Source organism: Sander lucioperca, chromosome 10, assembly GCF_008315115.2.
Source record: "Sander lucioperca isolate FBNREF2018 chromosome 10, SLUC_FBN_1.2, whole genome shotgun sequence".
In the NCBI taxonomy this organism is placed as follows: Eukaryota; Metazoa; Chordata; class Actinopteri; order Perciformes; family Percidae; genus Sander; species Sander lucioperca.
The window spans coordinates 14,810,502-14,828,662 of NC_050182.1; the positions used below are offsets into that span (position 1 = coordinate 14,810,502).

An 18,161-nucleotide genomic window follows, 5' to 3' on the forward strand; every position below is an offset into this window, starting at 1 on the left:
ATATCTTCATAGATTTGCCAATGGTATAGTTTACTCTTCAAATCCTTCTCCTTCAACATAAGTGTTGTTCTCTCACCTTTCCTCCATCTGGCCCTGCTCAACCTCTCTTACTGCTTCTGCCAATGTCATCCTCCTCACCTTAGCCAAAGCTTGCACTGTGGCCTGTGTTAGAGGCAACATAATTTAGACATTAGTGTGCTTGGTTTTCATTTCATATAGGCCACAGGCTTTACTTCCAACAGGTTCTCACTCCCATCTCGTAAAATAAGGACGCTTGGTCAGGTGCCTTTTGTCGTTGTTGTTGACGCTAAAAGTCTCCTTAACGCTAAAGGAGACTTTTAGCGTCAACAACAACAATTAAACGCGCTTGGGCGGGATTATTGGCGTCACTTTTGACGCAGTTATGTTAAGGAAAAGGTCGTGGGTTACTTCTTATCTAATGCTTCCTTCACGTGCTGCTCGTAAGTAGGCTATCTACATCCAAGGTGGTACAGAGTGTAGACAACCCATTGAGATCTAGCTCACCTCACCAGATTTCCAAATATTTACATATTATACATTTACATTTTTCACATGGTTTCCTTTTTAAGTAGAGTATGAGGTTGTTACAACGATATTCTCCCGTTTATAAGCCCGTTGCTTCTGAGTTTGTAAAAACGTTTCCTGTTTTTCTGTGTGGGACTCAAGTAGCGGTGATCAGTAGAGATTTATGGTATGCGTACCATTTTATTCTCTGGAAAACAGTCTATACACACCGTCGATTTTCAACTGATCGAGACAGTACAAATAGGTTATTGCATTGTATTTGGATGTATTACATCATCCAAATACAAATACATATCAGTTGGTCGACACAATGAAATTAATATATTAATACCCTTAATTATTATCCATTAATTAAGTATGCTGAGCATTATACATTCAAGTCCAATTCTGCGAATAGGCTTTCTATAGGCCTACTGTCTGTCATATCACTCTTATTATAATAAATGTTTGCACTAAATTTACATCTTTATTATTAGTGGTTTATTGCTGGTGACAGGTGGAGAACTGTTAAGTCAGATGTGACACCTGGGATCTTATAATTTCGAAATTTTCCATCGGCCCTGAATGCCTCCTTCCTGTATGAGTCCATAGGTCTCAGCCTACAGTCGATGAAGGCAATTTTCAAACCTATTCTTCTTCTCGTCGAGGGGAAATACGACCGCGTTCAATCCGCGTTCAAACAGCAATTTCACATCCCTCATCAGTTCGGATACTAGTTTAAGAAATGCCTCCCAAAACTATTAAAATGGCTTTGGCCGAGATGTTAGAGGACCTGAAAAAACAGGACTTTGAAAAGTTCTGCCACAGGCTTGTGGACCGCAGAGAAGAGCCGCACGTCAGACGCAACCGGGTGGAGGGTAAAAACTTTTTAGAAATCGCCGACGTCCTGGTTTCAACTTTTACAGAGCCCGGAGCTCTTAAAATTACTCTGGAGATATTGAGAGACATTGACTGCAACGAGGATGCGACGAGACTTGGTGAGATTAGCTACTGTAATTCTGTAGCCTATTTCCGCGGTTAATTGCAAAAGTGGATTATAGGCTACGCTGTAGCTTCATTATAATAGGCTAACTTTATATCATGCTGTTTGTAAACCATATCAGTTGGCTGTAACACAAAAAGCCTATGATTTTTGCTCATTAACAGAAAATATACTGTATACTATACTTTTACTTTCATTTTAAACCTGGCAAGCTGCTCTTACGTGGACCCTATGTGAAGGGATTACATAATAGAATAGAATACACTTTATTGTCCCCGAGGGGAAATTTGTCTTAGGCATAGTGCTACAATCTGTTGTTTCACAACATAAACATGTAACAGAAAAGACCTTCTAAAATCAACATAAAAAATAAAAAATAAAAACAACATAAAAATGAGATCAGCAAAGCGTCCTATGACACAAAAGAAGGACACACATCACAGATAACACAACATCCTAAGAATTAACTGTAATAATATATAATATAAATAAGAGCCAATACTGGATTGTTTTTTTTATTTAAAGATTATTTTGGGGGCTTTTCCCTTTATTTGATAGTGACAGTGGATAGACAGGAAAGGGGGAGAGAAAGAGAGGGGATGACAGGCAGCGAAGGGCCGCAGGTTGGATTCGAACCCGGTCCGCTGCCAAGGACTCAGCCTACATGGGGCGCAAGCTCTCACTGGGTGAGCTAGAGGCCGCCCAATACTGGATTGTTAAGGCAGATATTTGTGTTTGAAAGTTTGAAAGATCGAATAACAATATATCAGTAATATTGCATTAAACATAATCATTTTTAGGTTTGACACTTTGGTAGATAAGCAGCCTTTATTAGACGAGAAGATGGATGTCTTGGCATCGATCTTGTCATCGAACTCTCGGCAATCCAAAATGTCAAACTATGTCTACATGAGCCCTTAAATTAGGTTAGAGAAGAATTGTGACCAGGATATGAATTTAACGGGACATTCAAAAAAATAACTTTCCAATAAGTCTTTGGTGGACAACTTATGTAATGGTAACACTGTTTCTAATTTACCTCAATCATGTCTTTGAGACATCTATGACATATCTTAGTTTTTTTTATTCAGCTCTCAGATAGACCAATAGGCCATAATGTAGCCTACGGTATGTGACGAGCTAAAATTGACCAATTCATTGGCCTGTCTTATTTATCAGTTGTTCTTTGCATCGGTGTTGGAACCAGTGCAGCAGCATTTGAATTTAGTTTAATACTGAATAATAAGAGTAATTTATCTTTTTCTAACCATGTTTGTTCATCATCCATCCACCTGAAACCTTAAAACACATCACACTAAAACAGTGGCAGCAACAATATTCATATGTGATGAAAATATTGTATTTCATCTTGTTATCTGTGCTGGTTAGAATACTGTGTTTCTGGCTCTTCTATGTGCTGTCTCTATTTGTACAGCAGGTTTATTTACTTCCCTGGAAATTACTTAATGCTATAGTGTACCTGCCTATTTTTCTTCTTCTTTTTTAATGAAAAGGAATGACATAAACAATCTAAGAGTATGCAGAAAATCTGTCAGTGCTAACAAATGTTTTTGTTTTTACAGTAATGGCAACAGGAGGACAATAGACATCTCGTTCTGAGAGTGAGTTGATCCGAATTGTTTTTCCTGCATGCACTGAAGTTCTTAACATGCAAAGCATTGGGCAAAGAATATAGAGTTACTATACAGTTTAAGTTTTTTCTTAAATGTTTTACAGCTGCAAGACCCTCAGCAGGAGCCATCATGGTATGCATTGATTGAGTATGCAACATCTCAGAACATTTTCACTGCTGCAGGCTGTTTACGTTCCTAACAAGAACAATAAGAACAAAATGACATATGGCTTATATCAAAAACCTTCTTCTCAATTGAGACATCCACCATAGACAAACAAGATTCAACTGAAACGTATCTCTATCAATTCACCTAACATTCAACTGTAACTCTTAAGATTTTCATGAAATCAAACCCATTGTTGATATTGTTATTTTTTTCTGAACATTTACTGTTTTTACATTCATTAATTACCTCTGTGTAGTAGTGTTTGTTTATGGTGGGGGTCCGCCATTTCCTTGCTGGATTTAAATTGCCTTCAGACGCACAAGGTGTTCACAGGGAACGATGCAACATGCAATCCATCGTATTACAATTACAAAGGTTAAAAGATCAGTTTTTGACATCTTGCACATCTTTCACAAAGCAACATTTTTTGGATGAAGCGAATTGCTGTATAATACTGACATAAATGAATGACACTTTTCATTCATGAGTCAATGTTTTTCTCTTTCTCCTCAGGGAAGCACCCGATGTCGATGCCTGTGTGCTCTCATCCAGGAAGTGAACATCGTTGCACTATATGGAATAAACTGACCAGCAAGAATATTATCACACAAGGGTTATGTGCATAAACCAACCTGAAAGACTAATCAATGTTTTCTATTTTGTCATCACAATAAACAGTCTTTCTTGGCATCTTCTCCTCTTTGGCTCACAGTCTTTGTAAAGCATTGGCATTTATCAATAATGGTCCTGTATGTTTCCACAGCACATTTGTCTACATAAATGCCCCTTTAACTGATGAAAAAACAAAAACAAGTATTTATATAGGTGAGGGTCTCTGTGAACATTTAGCTGTATCCAGGCTATAATCAGGCCTTAACACATTCCACCGTTTGACCGGTTTAAGCATTTGTACATAATCTTTCTATAAAAAGAGGCCTGCATTACAGAAAATGGTCTTTCATTATATAGCTTTATAGGTGTACATACCATTAAAAGAACTAGGAATCATTTACAGCATAAGAGTTGTAATAAAAGGGGTTTATTAATGTTTATACATGTATTAGTCAATTTTATTTATAGACCAATATCACAAATTTGCCTCAAGGTGTTTTACAATTTGCAAAGCATACATCATCCGTTATCTTTAGACCCCCGATTTGTATCAGAAAAAAACACGGCCCCCACCCCAAAAAACAAAACAAAACAACATCTTTAAATGAATGCTTAATTAGAGAAAACAACTTTTGGCTCCTTTGTTATTTTTGTCCGAAGAGTCTCCCCTCGGCCGAAGGATAACAGGCCACTGACTTCCAAAGAGAAAGAGCGTTGGTCACAGCGGGTGGAATGATGTCCTCCAGCCCCTTTTTTCAGCTCCCTCCGTAGACGCCTGGAGGGGAGGCAGAGTGAGCTATGCCAATGTATACATCACCACATTTTCTACAAGTGACACTACCGTTTGTTCACATTAAGTTCAGTTTAATTGTCATGAGTTGTTGTATAATGTCTTGTGTGGGTCTGAAGGAGTCGTCAAGGTTTGGAGATGACACATTTTTAAAGAACACATTTTCCTTCATTTTCTGGGCGGCACCGGCACAAGCGTATTTTAGCCGCCTGAAAAAGGGCCGGTTACAAAAAAAAAATCTATATTAGCTCAAGTGTAGGCTACTCCATATTTAGAAAATTCTCTCCACTTTATCTTGCCGTCAGACAATTTCCAAAGAAGTTTCCCCTTGCTCTCTTTTGGCCCATTCAGTCTCCCACTGCAACAGTTCTTCTGTACACTCTGGCTCATAAAGGTTTCCTCTTGTCTCTACGGTGACGGCCATTTCGTTGTTGCTGTCATAATCACTCATTTTTATATTCTTGTATTTTTTTGTCTCTTCCATAAACCGCTGAATGTCTGACCCAAACAGCTGATCTTCGGTGTAAAACTTAACTATTATTTTTAGGTGGCTAAAATACATTTAGCTGCTGCCCCCGCACATAGCAGAACATACTACTTAGCTTTTGTGTCAATACTCCTGTCTTCTTCTCCAAACTGGGGTTAAATACACTGTCTACCTCATACAACCCCACTTTGAAATATCCAAATTATCCCTTTAATAGGGATTTTCTTACCTAAATTGGGGTGTTTAGAATCGGTACATTTAAAAGCACTGTTGCATTGTGGACAAGCGCCACATCTGCTAAGCGAGGGCTTTTGGAGGAGGCAGGTCTGAATGGACTAAAGCAGCTCTAAGATTTATACCTTGTGGGAAAACTTCTTGAAAGATTTCATTGAAAATTGACATAACTGAGGCTCAGATATTGAAATGTGTCTATCCTATATAGCTGTAAGAAATCAATTTGGACCATCAAAGTCTTTTGACTGGTTAGTTGGAACAAAAAAGGGAGTCCCTTAATTAGCAAGCTCAAGTGATTGAGAGTACTCACTTGGGAGGTTATTCAGTTCTGTTGTTTCCTGGTGTAGGAGCGCGTCATTGGTCCCCATGGCTACCAGCTGCCTCTCCCTCCAACGCCGGGTCGGCCGCCTCGTTTGGCTGCAACTTTGGGAGGGGCTCCGGTGCGTGTGTCGCTGAATAAAAAAACACAGGAGTTTAAAAGAAGAAAATATTGGATAGTTAGGTTAGACAGCACATTAAATAAAGCACTATTTGTGGAATGTTAGGACCTAATGTGAGGTGGTGAGATGGAGTAGAACTAAAGGGACAAAATGCCAAAGGAATTTGAGACAAAGACACAGTTACTTTAGCAAACCTGCAGTAGATATTTATAACAAAACATGCAGGACCAAAGAAATCTTTAACAACATATAGTGCACTACATTAGAGCTGGTCAATAGGGAGAAAATCAAATATCCCCATATTTTTGACCAAATACCTCGATATCGATATTGTGGCGATATTGTAGGGTTGACAATTGGTGCTTTCACAAAATATGCACACAATGAGATTTTTGATAAATAATCATCAGTTATGTTGATATAATAACTATGTGGGTAAAGGCAAATAATGGAACAGCTAGAACAGTCTGGTGTGTTCAGAAAATGACATCACTCTACTGTAATGCAGCCTTTAAAACCAGGAAAAGACAACACTTGTGCCATATCAGGATATTACGATATCTAAAATGTAAGATGATATCTAGCCTTATATATCGATAGTGATATAATATTGATATATGGCCCAGCCCTACACTCCATACATAAATGGTAATCATTAAACACAAACCTTGAGGCACGTCTCTTTCTGGATGCTGCTGCCTGCTTTTGGTCACGCTGTAAAATGTATCTGACAGCGATGTCCATTTTGGACCCAGGGTCACAGGTTGACTTCTTGTTCCGGAGGAAGTTGACATAGCTGTGTACCAGTGGTGGAAGAAGTATTCAGATCCTTTACTTGAGTAAAAGTACTAATACCACACTATAAAAATACTTTGTTACAAGTAAAAGTCCTGCATTGAAAATGTTTCTTAAGTAAAAGTATGTAAGTATCATCAGGAAAATGTACTTAAAGTATTAAAAGTAAAAGTACTCAATGCAGAAAAATCCTCACATTTTAGGAACGATCAAAACAGTTCTGTCAGTCAACTAAGTGTTTAATCGGCTTGTAGGTCTATATATTGTTGGGTAGTTCAATTTATAATAACACATTGTATTTTATGAACTACATGTGTTTTGTGTGCAGAGATTTTAGATTAATGAAATTGAGTAAAAAGTACAATATTTCTCTCTGAAATGTAGTGGAGTAGAAGTAGAAAGTTGCATGAAAAGAAAATAGTGAAGCAAAGTACAAGTACCTCAAATTCGTACTCAAGTACAGTACCTGAGTACATGTACTTAGTCACATTCCACCATTGCTGTGTACAAAATGAACAGTGGTGGCCTTCAATGTCTGCTAGCATACTAACATCAAGATCTACTGTAACTACATACCTGATTTTGACCCTGTCCTCAGACTCGTACAGATCCTGCAGTGTGTCTGATCGGTGAATACCAAAGCCAACCAGGGCCTTTCCTTCCTGGCCTGACTGGAGGGATCTCTCGTAACCACGATGAAATCTGACTTCTTGCAAAACCTCAGGGTAAGCAATCGCATATCGGGTCAAGGAATCCTTCAAATGAAAAGAAATGTGTTATGATTAATGCTACACTATTCATATTTAATTCACTTGAATTAAAAACACTTAAAGTCATCCCTCAGGGGGCAAATTGAGACTAATGGCCCTGACACACCAGCCCGATAATCGGCCGTCAGACAGTCTGGCGAGGTCAGTGACTCGAGTCTGTTCGGTGTGTTCCGTGCCGTTGTCCGTCCGAGGCCGACCTGACTTGCTGGGTCGGAGGGCGGACAGTCGGACTCCATGACCAATCTGATTGGTGGAGTGCTAACCCGGAAATGACGAGCGGGATGAGCTTGACTAAGCCTCTCAAAATCTGACGAAAATCTTTTAAACTGACCTTTGTCAATTGGAAATGAAGACAGATTAATTTCTCGCTTAAAATGTTTTCAGAAACACGTTTCGGTGAACTATCTTCGTAAAATATAAGATCGTAATCCGAACGAAGCCGCCATTATGCCCGGTTGAACAATCCGGGAGCAGCCAGACCCACATGGTGCGTTCGTCCAATCACCGCCTGCTGTTATGGAGACGTATTAAGTCTTGCGCACGCACAGAACGTACGCTCAAGTTGGCGTCGCTTCCGTGTGTTCTGAGGCACTTTTTGGACCTCGGGGAGCCGACTGATCAGTCAGACTGCCTTTTCTGCCAACGGTCGGCCGTCGGGTTAGTGTGTCAGGGGCTTAGATATACACGTAAACAATTCCTTAAAACACGTACACTGTATAAACATGTGAACCAGCATGTTAAAATACTTACAGTTAAGATGAAGTTGTCAATACTCTTTATCTACTTGACTTTATAACATCTGTCCAGGGACTACAGATGAAAAAAGGCCTTTTGGATAACTCTGGGACAATGACAGCAACATTTTTATGTGCACACTGTCCCTCTTAAATAAACCAATAAATAAATGAACACAGTTTAGTTTACATAGTCAGTGGAGATGCTTTGCCTTTTTGAAGATGACATCCATATTTTTACAAATTCCTAATCTGTCATCAAACTCAGTTCTCAAGTATTTAGCATGCAACTGCAACGGATTAGCTGCAGTAGTTTAATGAAAACATAACCAAAGCTCGGTACTAAAGTGGGAAAAACTGTTTTCTTAGTGTGATAGTAAATAATATGTTTTGCACTTTAAGCTGCTCATAATTAAGTAGAGCTGACTCCTCATATTGAGTCGCTGAAAGGTGGATAGTGTGTGCCAAAACCAGCATACGTAGAAAAAAAAAAAAGGTTGTCTGTATGTACACTGAAATCTGCAAGCTCCCAAAAGTTTATTTTAATGACACATAATATTAACGTCAACAACAGCAAGTGTGCAGCCACCTGGATGTTTTGGAGACACAAGCCAGACCACAAGGGCAGCCAATGCAGTCTAGGACTGGAGTGGTGGTGCAGCTGACCACACATTGTATGTTGCAGCCTGGGTGAAGGCACACTGGGCTCAGCTACCACATCTGTAGATTGCTGCAGGGAGACTGAGGATATCTGAGTGTGGACAATGTCGGCTTTGACGAGAAGACCTTAAAACTAAGAACTTTTGGGAGCTAGCAGATTTCAGAGTACGGACAGTATCTCCTTTTTGTTTGCTGTACCTTATTGGCCATCAACGGGCTCTGCCACTTTGTGTTCTGGCGCTGCTTCTCATGGCGAGCCACCATTATGGCGGCGTAGCTCAAATCATTCTCCAACAGCCATTTGAAGGTTTGATCTTTGTACTGGCCGAACTGAATCATAAACCTGCTCAGAACGAGCCTTTCAATACAAGGCTCGCCGCCCTCAGAGAGAACGCGGGCCTTGGCCTCGGCCTCCACCTCCTCTGGCTTCTTCCCCGTCACAGGAGATGAAAAACGCCACCGGCCGGCCTTATGGTTCAGAGCCTCCTGTGAGGGCTTCGTATCCAACTCCCCGCTCGAGGTCTTACGGAAGGTAGGGTCACCTTTCTAAAGAGGAGGAAGACAAATAGAAAACATCAATGTGAGTAGCTATCATTTCTAATGAGCAACGTGTAAAAGAGAATATTTGAATTGCATTGTGTGAAGTTGAACTTACTACGTCCACACAGGCTTTGGTTTCTGAATCTGTAGAGAAAAGATATTAGGAGGGAGGGTGAAAGGTCGACATAAGACAGGTCATCCTAAAATTTTAAATGTTATTGTGCCACATAAAGTGTGAGATAGACTTCACCAGTAGCCTACTGACCTGCAGTGATGATTTACTAGACTTTTAACTAATTAATACAGTCTCGAGAATGACATTTCATTTTTTAGTTTAATTCTTAGAATTTTTATGTTGTTAAAAAATGTTTTGGTGTACTGTGCTATTTTACAATTTTAGGGGTGGAGTCAAAATGAAATACATTACAAAAATCGTATCCAAAGCAATTAATGATTACCTTATATTATTTATACTTTCTTGAGTTTATGTCGTATTTGTACATATTATTACAGTTAGGGATCTCAATGGTGGTTCTGCTGACAACAGCTGCCTGCTGTGGCAGAACACGAGGTGAGAGTGACCAAAACAGTAAAGCTAAATGAGTTGAAACTGAATGTAAATGTCTGTAAAGCTAAAGGGAAGCTGCATTGCGTTTAATAGGCTGCTACATTGTTATTAGAAATGTATCGATTCCAGTAGAGTGAATTAGGATGTGGAACAGTTACGGTAGGCTTTTAATAACCATGCAAGTCAGTGCTCAGTGTTACAGTCTATCTATGGTGTATCCTCACACAGCGTCTCAGCCTCCTGGTTGCAGTTTATCTGCTTCAGTATACCCAAAGCCACTGGAAGAGCTCCGCGCTCGGTGAAGGTTGAAACCAGGAGGTCTGTGATCTGCAATACACTTTTATTCTCCACATCCCTGTAGCGGACCCGCGGCTCTTCCCTGCGGTCTTTCAGCTGGTGACATAACTCAAGAAAGTCCTCCCGACTCAGATCCTGCAGGGTGTTCCTTAAAGCTTGTTTAATGGTTGTGTGGACCATTTTTCTTCCGAAATCAGCGGCTTGTTTTGGGAATAGTGGCGACCCAGTGTAGTTAATACGCGCCTAAAAGTGCTGCGTTCATGCCTGTCGGAAATACTATGATTAACTGTTCGCAAAACCGCTCTCAATCATAGCACCATAAAATTTGAATTTGAACGATAGCGCTAGTGTTGAGATAAGAGCTCTTTTATACACTTGTGGCACGGCAGACCAACCTTTGGATTTGTCCAAATGCTGACTCAGTGTGCCGGCAGTCTTCTTTCCTATAGCCTTTCGAAACCAAAAACACATCAACAAAAGTAGCCTAGGCTATATGAATTAAACAGTGAGTTTTAACTATCTAACGCAGTAACCGGGTAAGGAGACGATTTTATTGAGACTAACATTTCCCCAAACAGAGCCTTCCACCGGCCCAATCGTCATAAAAGTAGCCCATGATATAAAGATATTTTTGCAAAACAAAAAATGCCAAATGTAAACCATGCTTTGGTGTTTCGTCTCTTTTTATTAACTTTTTTATATGAGAATAAATAGGCTATGAAATAAAATTCAAATCACTCCAAACCTCTGTAATTTTTCAAATCGAATCAAACAGGCTAATGTGCTTTTTATTTCCATATTTATATATATATATTTAAAATACAAAATGTGAATGTAATTTCAACAGCAGCACAACCTTGTTACTGCATAATAGTTGTCTTATCTGATGCCATCACTAGGCTGATTTAAGAATTGAATTGAGGCTGCTATATTTAACAGTGAGTTCATTTCATTCGTGTGTGAGGATGGTGGATCAGGAAAGACAGGGGAAGGCAACAGGTAGGTCTAACATTAGGTGGAGTGTAGGGGGAGCCACTTGATACCAACAGATTAATTTCTTAATATTATTAATATGGAAAAACTAATGAAAAATCGAATACATAATGTTTGTTTGACATTATGTCTTAGTGGAGAAGAACACAGGCAAGGAGTGAATGAGACAGACATGAGGTCGGTGATGGCATCAAGTAGAGATGAGACCAGTGATGACATCAGGTAGGAGTTCTATTAGTTAGACCACACAAAACTAAATGTCCAGTATGGTTTGAAGTTCTGTTGACCAACCTATTAACTGTGTCCTTTTTGGGGGGAAAACAGTGCAGACAGAGATGGAAAGCCACTCACCATTCAATTCACATCAACCAGGGGTGATGATTAGGGTGCCAATTGTCACAATTTGGTTGCCAAAGGCAACCGGGCAACCGTTAACGTCGCTGATATACTTTAAAATAAACTTTTATTATTTAAAGCCCATAGGCTACATGATGATGTCCGGCACACTTTTTCTTTTTGGAGGGGGGGCAAAATTGTTGCTGCATAGGCTACCCCTCTGACACTGGGTAGTTGCGCCCCTGAGTAAATGCTGGAACAAATATTGTATAAATAGCGTAATCAGTTACAATAAATACGAATAGGCCTACGCGTTATAGGCTACAGACCTTAAACACTTGACACCAAATGTAGGCCTAGGCTACTACATGCTGTGTTGGTTGTGTTGGGACAGGTGAGGAATGTGAATGTGAAACCCTTTAGGCTACTCTGACTTCCTTCAGTGTGTTTCTGTCCTGGTTGTACATTGTGTAACCACGTATACACTACTGGGTTGCATAAACAACTGCTCATACGTTACAGCAGTCTCAAAAACACTCAATTCACTCTTGCAGTCAAGCTTTGTCTCATCTCATCATAGTTTTGCAAGCTTGGGAGATTTTAGTTTCTGTCTGCAGGTCGGAAAACGATGAGACAGATAAACATCTGGATGAACTAACGGTAATAACATTTCCGAAACCACCTGAAGGCACCATTGGACTCGATCACATTTTTTTTCAATCGCTGCAGTCATAGCCTATTCCGCTTCTCGCCGTCTTCCTTCCTTCTTCGATCAAAGGTAAAGGGTAAAGCAGTCCGGGATCTCTTCGTAAGAAATGGCCCCTAAAACCATTAAAAAGGCTATATCCGACGCGTTGGAGGACCTGTCACCGGAGAACCTCGAAAAGTTCCGCGTCCATCTTATTGACCGCAGAGACGAACCACGGGTCAGACGCAACAGGGTGGCGGGTAAAAACTTTTTAGAAATCGCTGACGTCCTGGTTACACATTTCACCGAGGCTAAAGCTCCTGCAGTGGCTGTGGAGATATTGAACGATATTGGGTGCGCCGCGGATGCCTCCAGTCTAGGTAAATATCTTAAGTCTACTTATGGTGTGATGCAGAATGAGAACGATCAGTCGTATTCGGTTGCAGAACATTTAAACCTTAAAGTCTGCTTGGTAAACTAGAGACAACTGACAACGTTGAATAGAACATGTTGTGCTCTTTTTTTTTTTAATTTACGATAAGTTAGGCTATTTAATTTTAATTTTTTTATATTATAATATTAAAATCTCTTAAACTAGCCCGCTTCATTTATACTTTCGCTTTCGAGCAGATGCTGCCTGATGCAATATAGCAGGGGCGGGAACAATGCACAAAATGCATGTTGGGGGGGCACTAGTGTGCATACAGTTACCTATATGTAGGGCAGCCTACTGTGTCAACACTAATAGGCCTAGGCTACTGTTTCTTCCTCAGAGTCAAAATGGACAAAAACATACGGTAGGCATAACTGAACAGGTTTCCAGTAGTCGTGATAACTGGTTGAACAGGATTTCAAATTTATTACATAATGGACCCAAGAATGGGAAGAGTGCCACACTGTGTCAAATCACAGCAGGAACACAGAACACTGTTGTATCTACGCTACACATACTGCATCCACCCAGTGCCTTATTTTGTTCTTTGTAAATATGTGTGCATTAAGTCATTATTAATTGCAATTTGAAATACAGGATTAATGTTTCTTTTATTTATATTATCTAACGTGTATACTTTCTATTTTTTGCAGAGGAAGAGACGGTTGGACAGTCCTCAAAACTTGGTTCCAGTGGCAGTAAGTTATCCTCCTGTTGATGTTTTTTTACCTACATTACAGAATAGCTTTTGTAGGAAATGAGTGTCATTGGTTTTGAATTTCACATTAAAGGAATACTTTCCTACTTTCCTTATCCTCAAAATGACCATTCGTGTTTCAATTACTCACAGAGTGTTGTGTTGAATTCATGAAGAAAACGTTGTTATTGTCGCATGCCTCCATGGTGAACGGAGAATCAAAAAATGAAGAAAAGTCTTGATACGTTGAAGTATTATAGGGGTCCGCCTTTAACAACAGCAACACTATATCAAAACATTAGTTTACAAACTCTCCCACAATCCATGCAGTATAATCCATAATCCATGCTGAGAACTTTCCAAACACATGCATTCTCGCTAAAATCTTACTATTTATAACACTTCTGCCACTTGTCCAGTACTGGTCTGAGAAGCACTTGCAGAACCAGTGATGTAAATAGTAAGGTCTTAGCAAAAATCCATGTGTTAGGGAAATACTGAGCATATGACTGGAAAAACGAGATTTATACTGCATGAGACAAAGTCTGTACCTATTTTAGTCTTCTATTTTTACAGTGAAAGAAAGCTTTTTGTTTGCAGTAGTAATAGCATGGTATACAGTGGTGTGCATAAACACCATACTGGTCCATTTTTATGCAATATTAATTTTCCCTATATTTGTTTCAGCTGCAACACCCTCACCTGGACCAACTGGAGTGAATACCACGGCCGACGGTGGGTGCACAGGTTGTGTTGGATGATTAGACTAGACCAAACTTGTTCGTAACAGAGCACAGGCTCAAGAGTAATGAATAGATAAGTACTGCATGGTGTTATGGAATTTCAATAAATTGTTTGACACTTCAATCAATACGACTCTAATGGCTGTGCATTAAGAATAGAGCTAGAGCCAGCCAGCTAGGTTAGTGTAGCTTAGCTTAGCATAAAGACGGAAAACAAAGGGACACAGCCTGGCTCTTTCCAAAGTAAAAACGACCTGCCTCATGACGCTAAAGCTCGCTAATTAACACGTTATATCTTGTTTGTTTAATTGGTACAAAAAAAACAAACTTTGGGCAGGCTAACTTTTCTTATGTGCTTCTAGTCATTATGCTAAACTAAGCTAAATGTCTCCTAACGTCTTATTTAGCGTACAGACATGAGAGTGGTATTGATTTTCTCATCTCACTTTTGGCAAGAAAGCCAAAAAGTGTATCTCCAGAAATGTCGTCAAATAAAAAGTTAAGATGTATGAGCTTTACCGAATGACATTTGGAGAATACGTCATTTCATAACTGTAAGATGAAGACTTTACTCTTTTAGATGTAGTTTGAATCTAAAATTATAAATCCACTATTTGAAAATGTTTTCTTCTGTCTAAAACACAGCTGTAGGAGTCATGTTTGGGTTTCATTTTATCCACACTAGCTGTAACAACAGTATGTACTCGTACTCATCCTGGGACCCCCCCCCCTATGCAGTTACAATGCTTCAGTGAATGCAAAACACAAAAAACTGAGCTATGAAATCACTGTTACAGAATGTTAAGTCCTTTTCTTAGATATGTTTTAAGTTGGCTTCATGCCATCGTCAAATCCTGTCAGTCATTGTAGAGTCATGTTTTCCCTTTTTCCTCAGGCAAGCACTTTGTGGATAAACACAGAATCAAGCTGATCGAGAGAGTGAGCAACATTGCAGCCATTTTGGATGAGCTCCTCGAGGAGGATGTCATCCAAGAAGAGACGTATGATAAAATCAGGGTTCTGCCTACCTGTCAGGATAAGATGAGGGAGCTCTACTCTGGTCCCCTGAAAGCTGGTGGAATAAAGGGCAAAGATAAATTCTACACCATCCTTGAGAAAAAGGAGCGGTTTCTAGTTGATGAGCTCAAGGAAATGAAGTGATTGTTATAATGAAATCCATGTTTAGACCAAACATACCGTCTACCTGAAGACATGTTTTATACAATAACAATGGGGAATTAATAATGTTAATGCTATCTCTGTGGGGGCTTTTGAAAAAGATTTTTCCACATATGTTTAATCAGAGCTTTTGCCCTTAATTTTAATCTTAAGTTAGTAAGAAATCTTTTTTAATGACATGAGATCTCATGTAAAATTTAACATTTGCAGAATCAGATTCTGCAAATATTTATCAGACAATCATGTAAGAAATGAATTAATGTTCTCAATGTTTTTATCCAACATACCAAATGAGAGCATGTAATGAGTCTGTTTTAACATAATCATTTTATATAAATGAAAACATGCTAGATCATAAATGATTATCCATAAGTTTTGCATGTAAAGCCCATTTGACCTTTTATATATGCCAACATACTGTATGTTTTATCTTGTTTAATCACCTTTATTATGCCCAATAGGGATAACTTTACTTTTGTTCTATTCTATTCTATTTTCTATTCTTCTGTTTTGAAATTTAAATAAATTTATAATACAATCTTCTGTTGCTATGTGTAGTTCTTACATTTAAAGTGATTGAGTGTCTTAAAACTATGGTGACAATACACTGATCTAGGCTAATAGTGTTCAAATGCGTGCCCATCATTCCCTTCAGGTTATTTTAAAATGTGCACATAGATCTTAACATCTATTTAGTTATGTAATTGTTCAGACGGATCCTTACTGATATGTTTAACAACTTTGTGATTAATGTGCCTAACCCTTTCTCAAAACCTTTTCTTCACACATGCCAATAAGAACTTAGTTATTAGTTGTTTCTTGCAAACGCCGTCCTCAATTTTTATGATAGAACTGTATTGAAAGCCGTTCCTTCTCTGACATTTGGATGAAGAACTGTGCTGCCTGCGGGATCTCTGAAATGTTATGAATGTTAATGTGATGAGAGGCGTGAAAACACTTCTATCTTTCCTCTTGTCTGACAGCAACTGAGGTGAGTTTTGCTGTTTTCAGCGTTTTACTCATAAAATATCTGTATCTGGTATCTTTATTTTAAAGGGGAACTGCAGCGATTTTACTCATCAAGTGAATGAGTGAGTGCTGAGTAGACTACTGCATGTGTGTGAAAAAAAGATGTAGACTAGGCTATAAAGCATTGTGTGGCTCTAGAGGGAGCTGTCTGATAAATTATGTCGGTTGGGGGTGAAGAATTTAAGTAAAGTTTACAAATTTAATTTTTGGTTATTTTGCTGTGTTTGATTTCCATATTTCAGATTCAGAAATTTTTTTAACTCAGCCTTCTTATTTTAAATCCTCATATTTCAGTAGAATACATATTGTGGAAGCATTTTCTAAAAAATGAATTAAAAAATAGTATGAGTTTGACAGTAAAATGCAAGTACATCTCGCTGCAGTCTGCGGGAAGGCCCACATCCAAGTCAGCCCCTTTTTCGTGTATGTATGTATGCATTCAATGTTTTCAATGTGTTTATGGATCTGTACTTGAATAATAAAGTTTTTTGAAGAAAAAAAAAAAAAAAAAAAAAGACAGCCTGGTAGCGAAGCTGATAGCCTCTTGATTCACATTAGATAAAAACTGATGATGTAGGCTAAACACAAACGATATTTCATGCAACAGTGAAGTTTTCATGTAGTTACTACTGATTTCTGATTTTGAAATGATATCCAAATTTGAAAAATGGGTCATTTTAAACCTTGTTAATATTGATGACAATGTGTTCAAACGGAAAACGAGCCATATTTAATTTAATTTAGCCCTCAAAAGTAGAATGGTGTGTTGTTTCGTTATGGACTTTCATATTAACAGCAAGAATTCAGTCACAACCAAATGTACAAAGGGGCAATTTTGCTTTAACAATTAACAGGTGAACCAGAAGCATACAGGTGAAACTTGAAAAATTAGAATATTGTGCAAAAGTTCATTTATTTCAGTAATTCAACTTAAAAGGTAAAACTAATTATATAGACTTATTACATGCAAAGCGAGATATTTCAAGCCTGTATTTGTTATAATTTTGATGACTATGGCTTACAGTTTATGAAAACCCTCAGAAAATTTGAATATTGTGAAAAGGTTCAATATTTTAGGCTCAAAGTGTCCCACTCTAATCAGCTAATTAATCCAAAACACCTGCAAAGGTTTCCTGAGTCTTTAAATGGTCTCTCAGTCTGGTTCAGTAGAACTCACAATCATGCCAGATGCTCCTCGGATATTACCTGCACAGTAACACACCTGATCTAAGTATTTCAAAAGGTCGAACACACATACAGATGTTTAGATACAGTAAAATCGCTACGTGATTACCGTTATATCTGAGGGTTGAAGTTGCATTTTAACGGGGCAGTGCAAGTTGTTGCTGTGGTTTAGCTGAAGCTAACGCAGCCTGAGCTTTCACGTTACAATATAAAAAGGTGTTGACCGTTGACTTAGCTAGCACGCAAACAGTTCATTTACATGTCTACGAGCATGTTAGCAAACTACACCAAAAGACAAATACTGAGGAATATTGATAGAAAGCAGGGGAAACTAGTAGGCTACTTCCATACTTTTTAGCATTGGCTAATTAGCAACCTGCCTTCCATCAGATGTAGCTTCCGAGCTAGCTAGCAGCTAGCCCCAGAAGCTCATGAAAACAAGGCTTTCACCGGAGCAGTCTTACGCTATTTCCGAACCACTCTTTTCGTTTCAAAGTCGGAAATCAAATGAACGAAAAAGTACACGGGCCCAATTACAGTTCACTGTTGTTGCATGAAATGTCGTTTGTGTTTAGCTTACATCAGTTTCTGTCATCTAATGTGAAACAAGAGGATATGAGG

The 18,161-nt window shown here is 38.8% G+C and overlaps 2 protein-coding genes and 1 long non-coding RNA gene across 4 annotated transcripts; 2 read left to right on the plus strand and 1 right to left on the minus strand.

Moving 5' to 3' along the window:
* The first annotated feature begins 1,118 nt into the window (after nucleotides 1-1,118).
* On the plus strand, nucleotides 1,119-4,025 carry LOC116060149. The gene is made up of 4 exons (XR_004107447.2): nucleotides 1,119-1,523; nucleotides 3,112-3,150; nucleotides 3,266-3,294; nucleotides 3,844-4,025. It is a non-coding gene; the product is annotated as an uncharacterized LOC116060149 (long non-coding RNA).
* Nucleotides 4,026-4,350: 325 nt separating this feature from the next.
* LOC116060112 lies at nucleotides 4,351-10,508 on the minus strand. Of its 2 annotated transcripts, XM_031313543.2 has the most exons (7): nucleotides 10,185-10,507; nucleotides 9,508-9,536; nucleotides 9,051-9,398; nucleotides 7,265-7,443; nucleotides 6,561-6,689; nucleotides 5,764-5,905; nucleotides 4,351-4,717 (listed from the first exon to the last, which is right to left on the minus strand). In XM_031313543.2, the coding sequence occupies exons 1-6, from the start codon at nucleotides 10,435-10,437 to the stop codon at nucleotides 5,824-5,826; spliced, it is 1,020 nt and encodes a 339-aa protein (XP_031169403.1). In that variant the 5' UTR covers nucleotides 10,438-10,507; the 3' UTR covers nucleotides 4,351-4,717; nucleotides 5,764-5,823. The 2 variants fall into 2 exon arrangements, with proteins under 2 accessions (XP_031169403.1, XP_031169411.1); XM_031313551.2 differs by lacking the exon at nucleotides 6,561-6,689 and having other exon boundaries at nucleotides 10,185-10,508.
* A 1,771-nt stretch (nucleotides 10,509-12,279) lies between these two features.
* Nucleotides 12,280-15,557, plus strand: pycard (PYD and CARD domain containing). Its single transcript, XM_031313561.2, has 4 exons — nucleotides 12,280-12,654; nucleotides 13,361-13,405; nucleotides 14,092-14,139; nucleotides 15,043-15,557. The coding sequence occupies exons 1-4, from the start codon at nucleotides 12,402-12,404 to the stop codon at nucleotides 15,306-15,308; spliced, it is 612 nt and encodes a 203-aa protein (XP_031169421.1). The 5' UTR covers nucleotides 12,280-12,401; the 3' UTR covers nucleotides 15,309-15,557.
* The last annotated feature ends 2,604 nt before the right edge of the window (nucleotides 15,558-18,161 follow it).